General features: G+C 42.3%; 2 protein-coding genes across 8 annotated transcripts in view; both read right to left on the bottom strand.

The window, feature by feature from the left end:
- The window catches only part of TM9SF4 (transmembrane 9 superfamily member 4), a 54,312-nt gene extending 49,124 nt beyond the window's left edge, over window positions 1-5,188 (bottom strand). The window contains exon 1 of the mRNA XM_058174734.1: window positions 5,138-5,188. Within this exon, the coding sequence (XP_058030717.1) occupies window positions 5,138-5,188 (51 nt within the window). The remainder of the gene's footprint in view (window positions 1-5,137) is intronic.
- An 8,486-nt stretch (window positions 5,189-13,674) lies between these two features.
- Window positions 13,675-14,599, bottom strand: part of HCK (HCK proto-oncogene, Src family tyrosine kinase) — a 50,257-nt gene continuing 49,332 nt past the window's right edge. For all 7 annotated transcript variants that reach the window (XM_058174738.1, XM_058174740.1, XM_058174744.1 and 4 more), the window contains one exon: window positions 13,675-14,202. In XM_058174738.1, the coding sequence (XP_058030721.1) occupies window positions 14,000-14,202 (203 nt within the window). In that variant the 3' untranslated portion in view covers window positions 13,675-13,999. The remainder of the gene's footprint in view (window positions 14,203-14,599) is intronic.

Below are 14,599 nucleotides of genomic sequence, written 5' to 3'. Positions count from 1 at the left end.
CTTACAACAGGTCACTTAGTGACCATTCGAAGCTGCAACGGCATTGAAAGAGCTGACTTAATGGCTGTTTTTCATGCTTACAACCATTGCAGCATCCCCATGGTTAACATGATCAAAATTCGGATGCTTGGCAAGTGGTTCATACTTACGTCCCGGGGTCATGCAATCCGCTTTTGCGACCTTCTGACCAGAAAAGTCAATGGGGAAACCAGTTTCTCTTAATAACCGTGTGACTCACTTAACAAATCCAATGATTCGCTTAACAATCATTAACAAAGGGCCGCGGTGTGGCTCAGGCTGTAAGAAGCCTGTTATTAAACACAGCTGGTGCAGGTTCAAGCCCCACCAGGTCCAAGGTTGACTCAGCCTTCCATCCTTTATAAGGTAGGTAAAATGAGGACCCAGATTGTTGGGGGGCAATAAGTTGACTTTGTAAATATACAAATAGAATGAGACTATTGCCTTACACACTGTAAGCCGCCCTGAGTCTTCGGAAAAGGGCGGGATATAAATGTATTAAAAAAAAAAAAAACAAGTGTGCCAAGAAGTCCTAAAATGGGACGAACTCCACTTAACAAATGTTTCACTTAGCAATATAAATTTTGGGCTCAATTGTGGTCATAACTCGAGGACTATCTGCATCATTGGGCTACTGTTGATACCTCAACCCAACCTGATAGTAAAGAACCTCAGGGAGCTGTTACTGTTTTTGATGGCTCCTCCCACTCATTCAAACTGGAGCCGCCTACTTAGGAGTAGAACCAGTGAAGAACCCCAGAAGAATGCAGTTAGTGCCGCCACCATTGAGCCCAAAATTTCCACTACTAAGCAAGACAGTCTTTAAGTGAGATTTGCCCTATTTTACGACCCTCCTTGCCAGCTGATAAGTGAAACACTGCGATTGTTAAATTAGTAACAGGTTGTTAAGTGAATCCCTGCATGTTAAGTAAGTAACACGGTTGTTAAGTGAATCCAGCTTCCCCATCGACTTGGCTTTCAGAAGGTCGCAAAAGGGGATCACGTGACCCCGGGACACAGCAACCGTCATAAATTTGACCAAGCTGTCAAGTGTCTGAATTGACCGGGGATGGCGGTGGGTGATGCAACGGTCGTGTGAAAAATTGGTCCTCACTTTTTTTCAGTGCTGGGGTAACTTTTAACAGCCACTAAATGAACGGTTATAAGTCAAGGACTACCTTGTAGTTTTTCCTTCCATCCATGAAGAACCAATTCAAAGGTTGAGCTGAGCAATTTAATATAGAAATTGATATATGTTTGCTTTCAACTTTTTCTATGTGATTCTCCAGACCAGAACTCTTCATAAAATAAATTTGGGTGATTTGATTTTACAAAACTTCCACATCTTTAATTCATACTTCTGCATTCCTGATCCCGTGGAATTTTTTCATTCCAAGTGGGAAGTTCCAGGCTATACTGAGCAATCTGTGGTAGGATGCAGCTTTCCCATGCCACCAAAATGTTCAAAGATCAATTTTTAAAAAAATCACTTTTTCTCTCCTGTCTCTACCACATCCTCTGTGACTTGGAGAAGAGGAAAAAATGAGAAACTTTCTTCCCTTAGCAACCTCTAAACAACGGCCCTTTCCCATAGGATAATATGACTCTATTCAAACTGAATTTGAATAATTTAAGTAGTTGCAACTTGCAAGTGGGTGAGGGTTTATCACACACCTTTCATATAAAAGCCACTGCTGTTTAAGTACAGATAATCTTGCTGAAAGGCCAATTATTTTAACAGGACTCTTGAGAAAAGTTCCTCACTCATTCTATCCACCACAGACGTAAAAATCAGAAAAGGACACCTTAATATAGTCACAATAAATTTGTAAAAAATAAGGGATGGGGGAACCAATGTTAAAATCAACCATTTTTTGAATAAGAGTAATTTATAAGGATAAAGTTCAGGGAATCCCAATCATTCATCTCCCTTAAAGGCTCTAAAAAGTATGACGATTTAAAAGAGAATAAAAGATAGTGCTGAAGGTATTAAAACAGGTAATGTAAATAATGTACCAGAAGCAATCCGATGTATATGCTGATAGGTAACCATAATATCACTATCACAGATAACTGGAAACATACATAAAAAATAACCTATTTGAACAAGGTTAAATCTTTGATAAAGAAAGCATTGTTTGCTGTAGCCATGTAAAGTTTCAGAAGGCTTCAGTCTCTGGAGAAGTCCATAATATTGAGAAAGGTGGAAGGAAAAAGAAGAGGAGGATGACCAGCAGCGAGATGGAGGGACTCCGTTACAATGGCCCTTCTTCTCAAAGACAGATTCTCCAAGAAAATCCGTCTTCAAACTGTCATTTAGGTCAGGGGTCTCCAACCTTGAAAACTTTAAGACTTGTGAACTTCAACTCCCAGAGTTCTGAAGTCCACAAGTCTTAAAAGTTGCCAGGGTTGGAGACCCCTGACCTAAATGACAGTTTGAAGACCGATTGTCTTGGAGAATCTGTCTTTGAGAAGATCTATCTATGTGGTCGCTAAGAGTCAACAGTGGAAAATAATCAATCTGTATGATAACCCTTCTCTCTGGAAAAGGCGATATGAACATTGATCCATATGGTTGGTAAAAGGTGGCACTGAACTGATGGCACATAATCCATCAATCAGTATCAAGACCAAGGTGCTTTGAGAAGTCCATAATGTTGAGAAAGGCAGTAGGAAAGAGAAGAAGAGGTTGACCAGCAGCAAGTAGATGGACTGAGTTATGGAGACAGGGGCACTGTTAGAAGATCTGATGGACCAGTTGGTGACAGTGAACTTTTCACTTTCACTTCAGAAAAAAAGTCTATGTGGCCACCAAGAGTCAACTATGACTTCATACTTGATGGCACATCAAGGGTGGCAGTATATAAGAGCATTCAATGCTGGTGAGGGCACTATTAGGAGACTTGAAGGATCAGGTTGGGTACAGGTCATCCTGGAGGTCAATCCATACGGTTGCTAAGAGTCAAGAGTGGCTTGATGGCAATGTCAAGACCAAGTTGCTTTCAGAAGTCCATAATGTTGAGAAAGGTGGAAGGAAAGAGGAGAAGAAGGGGATGACCAAGGTGGATTGACATCTTGGTGGTGAGGGAGCCATTTGAAGATCTGAAGGACCTGGTTGGGGACATATCATCATGGAGAAGGTTAATCCATAGGGTTGCTAAGAGAAGAGTGGCTTGATGGCAATGTCAAGACCAAGATGCTTTGAGAAGTCCATAATGCTGAGAAAGTTGGAAGGGAAGAGAAGAAGAGGAAGACCAGGGTGGATGGACTCAATTAAAGTGGTAGTAAGGGCACCACTGGAAGACCTGAAGGATCAGGCTGGAGACAGATCACCCTGGAGAAAATCTATTTATGTGTCACCAAGAGTCAACTATGGCTTCATACTTGATGGCACATCATTAAGGGTGACAGTATATACGAGCATGCAATGGTGGTGGGGGCACCATTTGGAGACCTGAAGGACCTGGTTGGGCACAGTTCACTTCAGAGAAGATCAATCCATATGGTTCCTAAAAGGTCTCACTGACTTGATGGCACATCAATCAATCTATGTCAGGACCAAGTTCCTTTGAGAAGTCCATAATCCTGGGAAAAGTGGAAGAGAAGAGAAGAGAAGAGGAAGATCCAGGTGGATGGTCTCAGTTACAGTGGTGGTGAGGGCGCCATTGGAAGACCTGAAGAATCAGGTTAGAAGCAGATCATCCTGGAAAAAATCTATATATGTGTTCACCAAGAGTCAACTATGACTTCATACTCGATGGCACTTCATCAAGGGTAACAATACTATATAAGATGATGAAGTGGTGGGGGGAAACACCATTGGAAGACTTGAAGGACCTGGTTGGCGACAGTTCACCTCAGAGAAGATCAATCCTCTTGTGGCTCAGACTGTTAAGACAGTCTGTTATTAACACAGCTGCTTGCAATTACTGCAGGTTCTAGTCCCACCAGGCCCAAGGTTGACTCAGCCTTCCATCCTTTATAAGGTAGGTAAAATGAGGACCCAGATTGTTGGGGACAATAAGTTGACTTTGTATATAAATATACAAATAGAATAAAGACTATTGCTAACATAGTGTAAGCCGCCCTGAGTCTTCGGAGAAGGGAGGGATATAAATGTAAATTAAAAAAAAATCCATATGGTTCCTAACTTGATGGCACACCAATCAATCAATCCATGTCACCAAGTTCTTTTGAGAAGTCCATACTACTTGGAAAAGGGGAAGGGAAGAGAAGAAGAAGGCGACCATCAGCAAGGAAGTGGACTCAATTACAGTGTTGGCGAAGGCACCATCGGAAGACCTGAAGAACCAAGTTGGAGGAAGATCATCCTGGAGAAAAATCTACATATGGGCGTGAGAAGTGGAATTATCCCCGTAAAGAACATATATTTTTTATGTATGTCTTTCTTCAATAAATCTGCCGTTCATGGTTTTCGTTGCTTTTTATGGGATTTTACATTTAGTCCGTTTCTGACAATGGGCCACCAAGAGTCAACTGTGACCTGACGGCAACATCAATCAATCCATCAATCAAAACCCCACAAAAAGGTACTTGTGCTAAAAAGGAGGCCAGAAACCACCTGGACCTTCCCTGGTGTTAGTGGGGTGGGGAACCCAGTTTGACACCCAAGCATGGGGAAACCCCCCCCCCAAAAAAATTTAAGTAAATCCCCAGCAAGGTGCACTTTTAAAAAAATAAACCGTGTCCCTCTTTTCAGCGCCGCTGTTAACGTCGAGCGGCCACTAAACGGACGGTCGTAAGTCGAGGACCACCTGGCCGCCTCTCAAGGGAGCCCGTCAGAAGAGTTCAGCCCCTCCCCCCGTGTCTTGATAGACCCCCCCCAAGAGCCCCCTCAGGAGGCATTTGAGCCCCCTGAGACGGGGGGGGCGTTTTACCCCCCTCATGAAACCCCCCCCCTCTGAGGCGACCCTCTTGGCTTCACAAGGGAAGGAATTTGGGGGAGGTCGCGGGGAGACGTCCCTCCCCTGACAGGGGGGGTTCCAGGCCCTTTATCGCCCCCCTCCGAAGGGCCCGGCCGCCCTAGCGACCCCCCCGAGACCCCCCCGTCCCTCCCCCGACCTCTCCCTCAGGGCCCCAGCGCCGGCGCCCCACTCACCAGAGCCCCCGGGGCCGCCATCTTGGATCCACGTGTCGGCGCCGACGTCATCGGAAGTGGCTTGCCATTGGCCGAGACCGCCGGTCGCCATGGAGACGGCGGCCGTGGCTAGGTTGGAAAGGCCCAGCTTGACTTGGTCTGGTTTTTCGGACGCTTCCTCGTCCCCGCCACGCCCGGGGAAGTCCGGGCTAGCAGTTGCAACCCCTCGCCGAAGGAAAACGGGGAGGTTTGAAAAAAAGGGAGCGTTGGGCCTTTTCCGCCTTTTGGCCTTGTCGCCATCTTGGCTGCTGGAGGAGTGGGGAATCTTTCCGCCATCTTTGGTGCGGGCGCGTTCTGTGTTGAGGCGGCGCCATGTCTATCGTGGGCAGGATAGCAAGGCGCCCCTCTACGTGCGTGGATGTTGGGAGCGGGCGCCATCTTTTTTAAGGGCAGTGCTGGAATGCCCAGGAGGTTTTTTAAAGGATTTTAAAAAGAGACAATTAGTTTGTGTGGCTATCAAGAGCCAATATTGGCTTAAAACGCACAAATCATCAGAATCAGGCTTTAAGGGTCACCTTCTCCAGTAGAGGTGTATTTTCCATACCCATTTTAGATTCCCAGGGCGACCTTTTTTTGTTTAAATCAGGGCTCTCCAACCTTGGTCCCTTTAAGACTTGTGGACTTCAAGTCCCAGAGTTCCTCAGCCAGCTTTGCTGGCTGAGGGACTCTGGGACTTGAAGTCCACAAGTCTTAAAGGGACCAAGGTTGGAGAGCCCTGGTTTAAATGACTTTTAAGTGACTGCTACAGTCATTAAGCAAGCACTCTCGGTCGTTAAGTGAGCCAATTCTGCAAGTTGAAGTCCCACAAGTCTTAAAATTGCCAAGGTTGGAGACCCCTGATTTAGTACCTTGTACGAACGCGGCCAGCTGTGGCTTATTAATTAGTGAGTTTTTGCCCCATTTTACGATCTTTTTGCCATAGTTGTTAAGTGAACCATGTGGTCAGTAAATGAACCTGGCTTCCCTTATTGGCTTTGTTTGTGAGAATCTGGAGGGAAGGTTACAAATGGTGATCCCATGACCCAGGGACATTGCACATACCGCTTGCTGAGCATTCAAATTCTGATGTGGAACAGTCATAAGTCACTTTTTTAAGTGTTGCAACTTTGAACGGTCACTAAACAAACGGTGGTAAGTCGAGGACAGCCCATACAGTGGTTGGAGCAGACCCGGTACAGTGCACTAAGCCCAAATCAATCCAGATCATGGGTTAATGTCATGCGTCAACTTGGACACCTTTCCCACTAAAGTTTTTTTAATTTCAAGATTTAGGGTTTAGCATTTGATAGATAGATAATCCTTTGAAGATTTTCTCCCCAGGCAAAATGTGATGAGCTGTTTTCTATTGTAGGAAGTTAGCACCCACCCCACTCCTAGAAGAATGAAATATTTTAGAAAATATTTAAAAGGCAGAATATATTTCCCTGGAGAAACATGTTTTAAAGACAAAGCAGCTTCCTGACTCCCCCCACCTTTGTCAATGGGTCAGAGACAGAAACTCACTCCCCCCACCTATTTCAATGGGACCATCATCTGCAACACAATAGGACCCACCTAGCAACAGAAACTCACCACATGACACCTGGGAAGATTACATCAGCCAGCAAGGCTAGCTAAGACCCCCACCCCCTAGGAGTCTGACAACCTTTCCAAGCAGCCTCCATGTTTCCAGTGTCTTTGTCCCCACTTGGAACTGAACCCAGATGGATATTTCTTCCAACACTATTAAAAGAGCTAAAAATAAGGGAGTTGCTTGGAGGAGAAAAACGGTTGTCATGGAAAATAAGGAGTTTTTAAAGAAAAAAAAATGAAGTCTGAAAACTTCCATGGTTTGCAAAAGGACTTAGATAAAGCACCGAACAAAAATATAATTAATCTTCAGGCATTCCTTGACTTACAACCATTCGTTTAGTGACCGTTCAAAGTTGCAACAGCATTGAAAAAAGTGACTTACGTGACGTCCATTTTTCACACTTAACGACCGTTGCAGCATCTCCATGATCACATGATTTAGATGCTTGGCAACTGGCATGTACTTATGACAGTTGCAGAGTCCCGGGGTCACTTTGCTTCTGACAAGCAAAGTCAAGGGGGAAACCAGATTCACTTTACATCAGGAGTCTCCAACCTTGGCAACTTTAAGCCTGGCGGACTTCAACTCCCAGAATTCCCCAGCCAGCTTTGCAGCTCTGCAAATATTTTCACGGCCCTCTTCTTGATTCGTGCAGTATACAGGTCCTCAATGGAAGGCAAGTTGGTAGCAATTATTTTTTCTGCAGTTCTAATTATCCTCTGAAGTCTGTGTTTTTCTTGTTGGGTTGCAGAACCGAACCAGACAGTTATAGAGGTGCAAATGACAGACTCAATAATTCCTCTGTAGAATTGGATCAGCAGCTCCTTGGGCAGTTTGAGCTTACTGAGTTGGCGCAGAAAGAACATTCTTTGTTGTCCTTTTTTAATGATGTTTTTGATGTTAGCTGTCCATTTGGGATCTTGCGATATGATAGAACCCAGAAATTTGAAGGTTTCTACTGTTGATACTGTGTTGTCAAGTATTTTGAGAAGTATTGTGAAATTAATACTTTAGCATCATGTGTGACTTCTGTCAACCTCCCTGAAGCCACTCGTGTTTGTAATAACTGTGGGTGCATTTCACGTGTATACATTTGAGCTAGATAGTTCCAAGTAGCCAGGTTAGGTTAGGGACAGATTTCCATGGAGAAAATATATCTATGTGGTTGCTAAGATCAGTAACACCTTAAATAAGAATGGAATGGAATGGAGAATGGAATAGACTAGAGAATGGAATTGAATGGAATGGAAGGGAAGGGAAGGGAAGGGAAGGGAAGGGAAGGGAAGGGAAGAGAAGAGAAGAGAAGAGAAGAGAAGAGAAGAGAAGATGCAATGGAATGGAATGGAATAGAATAGAACAGAACAGAACAGAACTGAACAGAACAGAATAGAATATGAAATGGAACAGAATGGAACAGAACAGAACAGAATAGAATAGAATAGAATAGAATAGAATAGAATAGAATAGAATAGAATAGAATAGAATAGAATATGGAATAGAATAGAAAGAGGAAAAGAATAGAAATGGAAAGAGGGGCAAATAACTAAGGCAGAATATCAGCAAATAGCCCGAGCCTGTAAAGATGAAGTGAGGAAAGCTAAGGCTCACAATGAACAAAGGCTAGCGACAAAAGTAAAAAATAATAAAAAAAGCTTCTTCCAACATGTTAAAAACAAGAAAAAAGTCAAGGAAACAATTGGCCCATTGCTGGGAGAAAGTGGCAAGAAGATGACAAGCAACAGGGAGAAAGCAGATCTACTTAACTCATATTTTGCATCTGTCTTTACACAAAAGGAAAAAACAATCCAACCTATCAAAACAGCACTACAAAAACAGATTAGAAACACAAGTTAAAATAGGAAGAAAATGGTAAGTGAACACCTGTCTACCCTAGACGAGTTCAAATCACCAGGACCGGATGGATTACACCCCAAGGTTCTGAAGGAACTGGCAGGCGTGATCTCAGAACCACTGAACTATATCTTTCAAAGATCCTGGAGCACAGGGAGCTGCCAGAGGACTGGAAAAGAGCTGATGTGTTGCCCACCTTCAAAAAAGGAAAAAAAACAGAACCAGGAAACTACAGACCTATCAGCCTGACCTCAATACCGGGGAAGATTCTGGAAAAGATAATCAAGCAACGAATCACCGAACACCTAGAAGCAAACAAAGTAATAACCAAAAGCCAACATGGGTTTGTCAAAACAGATCATGCCAGACTAATCTTATCGCATTCTTTGACAAAATGACAAAATTAGTAGACCAGAGGAATGCTGTTGATATAATTTACTTGGACTTCAGTAAAGCATTTGATAAAGTAGACCATAACCTACTACTAGATAAAGTAGAAAATGTGGGTTAGACAGCACCACCACCAGATGGATTCGTAACTGGCTGACCAACCGCACTCAACGTGTAGTCCTCAACGGAACTACATCCACATGGAGGAAGTATGCAGTGGAGTACCCCAAGGCTCTGTTTTAGGCCCAGTACTCTTCAACATCTTCATCAATGACTTGGACGAGGGATAGATGGGAACTCATCAAATTTGCAGATGACACCAAGCTGGCAGGAATAGCCAACACTCCAGAAGATAGGCTCAAGTTACAGAAAGATCTTGACAGACTTGAACATTGGGCGCTATCTAACAAAATGAAATTCAACAGTGAAAAAGTAAGGTTCTACATTTAGGCCAAAAACAAAATGCACCAGTACCGTATATGTGGTACCTTGCTCAATAGTAGTACCTGTGAGAGGGATCTTGGAGTCCTAGTGGATAACCATCTAGATATGAGCCAGCAGTGCAGCAGCTGTTAAAAAAGCCAACACAGTTCTGGGCTGCATAAACAGAGGGATAGAATCAAGATCACGTGAAGTGCTAGTACCACTTTATAATGCCTTGGTAAGGCCACACTTGGAATATTGCATCCAGTTTTGGTCGCCACGATGTAAAAAAGATGTTGAGACTCTAGAAAGAGTGCAGAGAAGAGCAACAAAGATGATTAGGGACTGGAGGATAAAACATATGAAGAACGGTTGCAGGAACTGGGTATGTCTAGTTTAACAAAAAGAAGGACTAGGGAGACATGATAGCAGTGTTCCAATATCTCAGGGGCTGCCACAGAGAAGTGGGAGTTGGGCTGTTCTCCAGAGCACCTGAGGGTAGAACAAGAAGCAATGGGTGGAAACTGATCAAGGAAAGAAGCAACTTAGAACTAAGGAGAAATTTCCTGACAGTTAGAACAATTAATAAGTGGAACGACTTGCCTTCAGAAGTTGTGAATGCTCCAACACTGGAAATTTTTAAGAAAATGTTGGATAACCATCTGACTGAGATGGTGTAGGGTTTCCTGCCTGGGCAGGGGGTTGGACTAGAAGGCCTCCAAGGTCCCTTCCAACTCTGATGTTATGTTATGTTATGTTAGAATAGAATAGAATAGAATAGAATAGAATAGAATAGAATAGAATAGAATAGAATAGAATAGAATAGAATAGAATAGAAAATGGAAGAATGGAATGGAATAGAATAGAATAGAATAATGGAATGGAATAGAATAGAATAGAATAGAATAGAATAGAATAGAATAGAATAGAATAGAATAGAAAATGGAATGGAATGGAATAGAATAGAATAGAATAGAATAGAATAGAATAGAATAGAAAATGGAATGGAATGGAATGGAATAGAATAGGGAATGGAATGGAATGGAATGGAATAGAATAGAATAGAATAGAATAGAATAGAATAGAATAGAATAGAATAGAAAATGGAAGAATGGAATAGAATAGAATAGAATAGAATAGAATAGAATAGAATAGAATAGAATAGAATAGAAAATGGAATGGAATGGAATGGAATAGAATAGGGAATGGAATGGAATAGAATAGAATAGAATAGAATAGAATAGAATAGAAAATGGAAGAATGGAATAGAATAGAATAGAATAGAATAGAATAGGGAATGGAATGGAATGGAATGGAATATGGAAGAATGGAATGGAATAGAATTGAATAATGGAATAGAATAGAATAGAATAGAAAATGGAAGAAAAGAAAAGAAATTATTTCTTGGCCAAGTGGACACACAAGGAATTTGTCTCTGACGCATAACCTCTCAGTATACACACAAGCAACAAATAATAAATCATGATCACAATCATAAAATACAATCCACATGGAGGAAGTATGCAGTGGAGTACCCCAAGGCTCTGTTTTAGGCCCAGTACTCTTCAACATCTTCATCAATGACTTGGACGAGGGATAGATGGGGAACTCATCAAATTTGCAGATGACACCAAGCTGGCAGGAATAGCCAACACTCCAGAAGATAGGCTCAAGTTACAGAAAGATCTTGACAGACTTGAACATTGGGCGCTATCTAACAAAATGAAATTCAACAGTGAAAAAGTAAGGTTCTACATTTAGGCCAAAAACAAAATGCACCAGTACCGTATATGTGGTACCTTGCTCAATAGTAGTACCTGTGAGAGGGATCTTGGAGTCCTAGTGGATAACCATCTAGATATGAGCCAGCAGTGTGCAGCAGCTGTTAAAAAGCCAACACAGTTCTGGGCTGCATAAACAGAGGATAGAATCAAGATCACGTGAAGTGCTAGTACCACTTTATAATGCCTTGGTAAGGCCACACTTGGAATATTGCATCCAGTTTTGGTCGCCACGATGTAAAAAGATGTTGAGACTCTAGAAAGAGTGCAGAGAAGAGCAACAAAGATGATTAGGGACTGGAGGATAAAACATATGAAGAACGGTTGCAGGAACTGGCATGTCTAGTTTAACAAAAAGAAGGACCAGGGGAGACATGATAGCAGTGTTCCAATATCTCAGGGGCTGCCACAGAGAAGTGGGAGTTGGGCTGTTCTCCAGAGCACCTGAGGGTAGAACAAGAAGCAATGGGTGGAAACTGATCAAGGAAAGAAGCAACTTAGAACTAAGGAGAAATTTCCTGACAGTTAGAACAATTAATAAGTGGAACGACTTGCCTTCAGAAGTTGTGAATGCTCCAACACTGGAAATTTTTAAGAAAATGTTGGATAACCATCTGACTGAGATGGTGTAGGGTTTCCTGCCTGGGCAGGGGGTTGGACTAGAAGGCCTCCAAGGTCCCTTCCAACTCTGATGTTATGTTATGTTATGTTAGAATAGAATAGAATAGAATAGAATAGAATAGAATAATAGAATAGAATAGAATGGAATAGAATAGAATAGAATAATGGAATGGAATGAATGGAATGGAATAGAATAGAATAATGGAATAGAATAATAGAATAGAATAGAATAGAATAGAATAGAATGGAATAGAATGAATAGAATAGAAAATGGAATGGAATGGAATAGAATAGAATAGAATAGAATAGAATAGAATAATGGAATGGAATGGAATGAATGGAATGGAATAGAATAATAGAATAGAATGGAATAGAATAGAACAGAATAGAATAGAATAGAATAGAATGGAATAGAATAGAAAATGGAAGAATAGAATAGAATAGAATAGAATAGAATAGAATAGAAAATGGAATGGAATGGAATAGAATAGGGAATGGAATGGAATAGAATAGAATAGAATAGAATAGAATAGAATAGAATAGAATAGAATAGAAAATGGAAGAATGGAATAGAATAGAATAGAATAGAATAGAATAGGGAATGGAATGGAATGGAATGGAATATGGAAGAATGGAATGGAATAGAATTGAATAATGGAATAGAATAGAATAGAATAGAAAATGGAAGAAAAGAAAAGAAATTATTTCTTGGCCAAGTGGACACACAAGGAATTTGTCTCTGACGCATAACCTCTCAGTATACACACAAGCAACAAATAATAAATCATGATCACAATCATAAAATACAATCACCATAAATCACAAGGCAAAACAACGATCAAAAAAACAACCATCAATTCCAAGTAAAAGCGAAGAATTTTTTTTTTTTTTTAGAATTTCAATTTTTATTGAAAATAGTTATCTTTTCATTCTATTAGAATAATTATTATTTTTAGCATACAATGATTTCAAATGTGCCATTGTCTCCTAGTCTTCCCTAAATTTGGATCTCGGGCAGTGAATCAAATCTTCGTTAAATGTAGGCGTATTTCAAGGAACGCTCCTTCCACGTTTAGTAGTCTTGAAATGAGAAACTAGCATTAAGAATCAGTCGATGAAGCTTTTCAAAAGCCACTCATGAATCAAAATATATACAGGCAGTCCTCGACGTACAACCATTCCTTCAAAGTTTCAATAGCATTGAAAAAAGTGACTCGTGACTGTTTTTCACACTCAGTGACCGTCGCAGCATTCCTCGTGGTCACGTGATCAAAATTCAGAGGTTTGGCAACTGGCATGTACTTAACGACGGTTGCAGTGTCCTGGGGTCACGTGATCCCCATTTTACGACCTCCTGACAAGCAGTCAGTGGGGAAGCCAGATTCACAGAATGAACGTGTCACTAACTGAACCGATTCGCTTAACAACCGTGCCACGAGAGGTCATAAAGTGGGACAATGCTCCTTCAACAAAGGTCTCGCTTAGCAACAGAAATTACGGGCTCAATTGAGGTCATAAGTCGAGGGCTACCTGCAGTCGCATCCCAACTTCATCATCCAAAGCAGGGGTCTCCAACCTTGGCCACTTTAAGACTTGTGGACTTCAACTCCCAGAATTCCCCAGCCAGCAAGAAGAAAAAAAAGCTGGCTGGGGAATTCTGGGAGTTGAAGTCCACAAGTCTTAAAGTTGCCAAGGTTGGAGATACCTGATCCAAAGTACACAATAAATTTCTCTCTCTCTCTCTCTCTCTCTTCTTTTTCTTTTCCTCTCTCTCTGGTTGTCTCACTTTCTCTCTGTTTTTTTCTTTCTTTCTCTCCCTCCTCTCTCTCTCTCTCTCTCCCCCCCCTCCCTCCCTCCCTTATATGTACACACACAATTTCTCATACGGACACACTTCCTGTTCACGCACATCCCTCCAGGAACTTCCACCAGAATGTTGTGGCTTCCCAACAGCCATCAAAGATAAAATGTCTTCCATCTTCGAAGCGGTTTCTGCTGACTGCATTCTGATTGGTTTGCAGGGAAGACCGAAGTCTTAATTCAGTTCCTTAATCCAACCCGATTTGCAAACCAACCATGTTGGCACATAGGAAAAAGTCTCTCCACGCCAGAACCTTCCAACCTCTGGGGCCTCACGGTGCTGCAGCACGCCAGCAACACCGGTGTGGCCACGACGCATCCCTTCTAAGGCTGTTGTTGGTACTGCTTTTCCGTGCCGGTAAAAAAATCCTCCAGGATGCTCTGGATGTACTCAAAGGTGGGGCGATCGTCCGGTTTCTGTTTCCAACACCTCATCATGATCTCGTAGAGCTCCTGCGGGCAGTCCTGGGGACGGGGCATCCGGTAGCCACGCTCGAGCGCACGCATCACTTCCAAATTTGTCCTCCCTGCATTATAGACAAAGAAAGAGACGGGTGGAACCTCCTGGCGTGAAGCACAACTCGGAAGCTATCAGAGAAGAGAAAAGGGGGTTCCCTGCAGGTCACGGGGACCCAAAAGTTAGTAAAAACAGTCAGGCTGGCGTGACCTGGGTGCTCTCTGAGCTGGGTTGTTTTCTTGCAGACGTTTCATGACCCAACTAGGTAACACCATCAGAACTAGAAGAGAGGAAGAGGAGGAAGACAGGAGAGGGAAGGGAAGAGGAGGAGGAGAACTGTTGGATCTGGTGCTGTCTTTGTTTTGTTGTTTTTTTCGAGACATTTCATTACCCAACTAGGTAACACTATCAGTGCTAGAAGGAAGTGGGGTTTACAGAGAGGAGGAGGAGGACGATGACGACTGTTG

The sequence above is a fragment of the Ahaetulla prasina genome, chromosome 3 (genome assembly GCF_028640845.1).
Source record: "Ahaetulla prasina isolate Xishuangbanna chromosome 3, ASM2864084v1, whole genome shotgun sequence".
Taxonomy (NCBI): domain Eukaryota; kingdom Metazoa; phylum Chordata; class Lepidosauria; order Squamata; family Colubridae; genus Ahaetulla; species Ahaetulla prasina.
The sequence above is the reverse complement of the archived record's forward strand: the minus strand, read 5'-3'. Positions and strand labels throughout refer to the sequence as shown.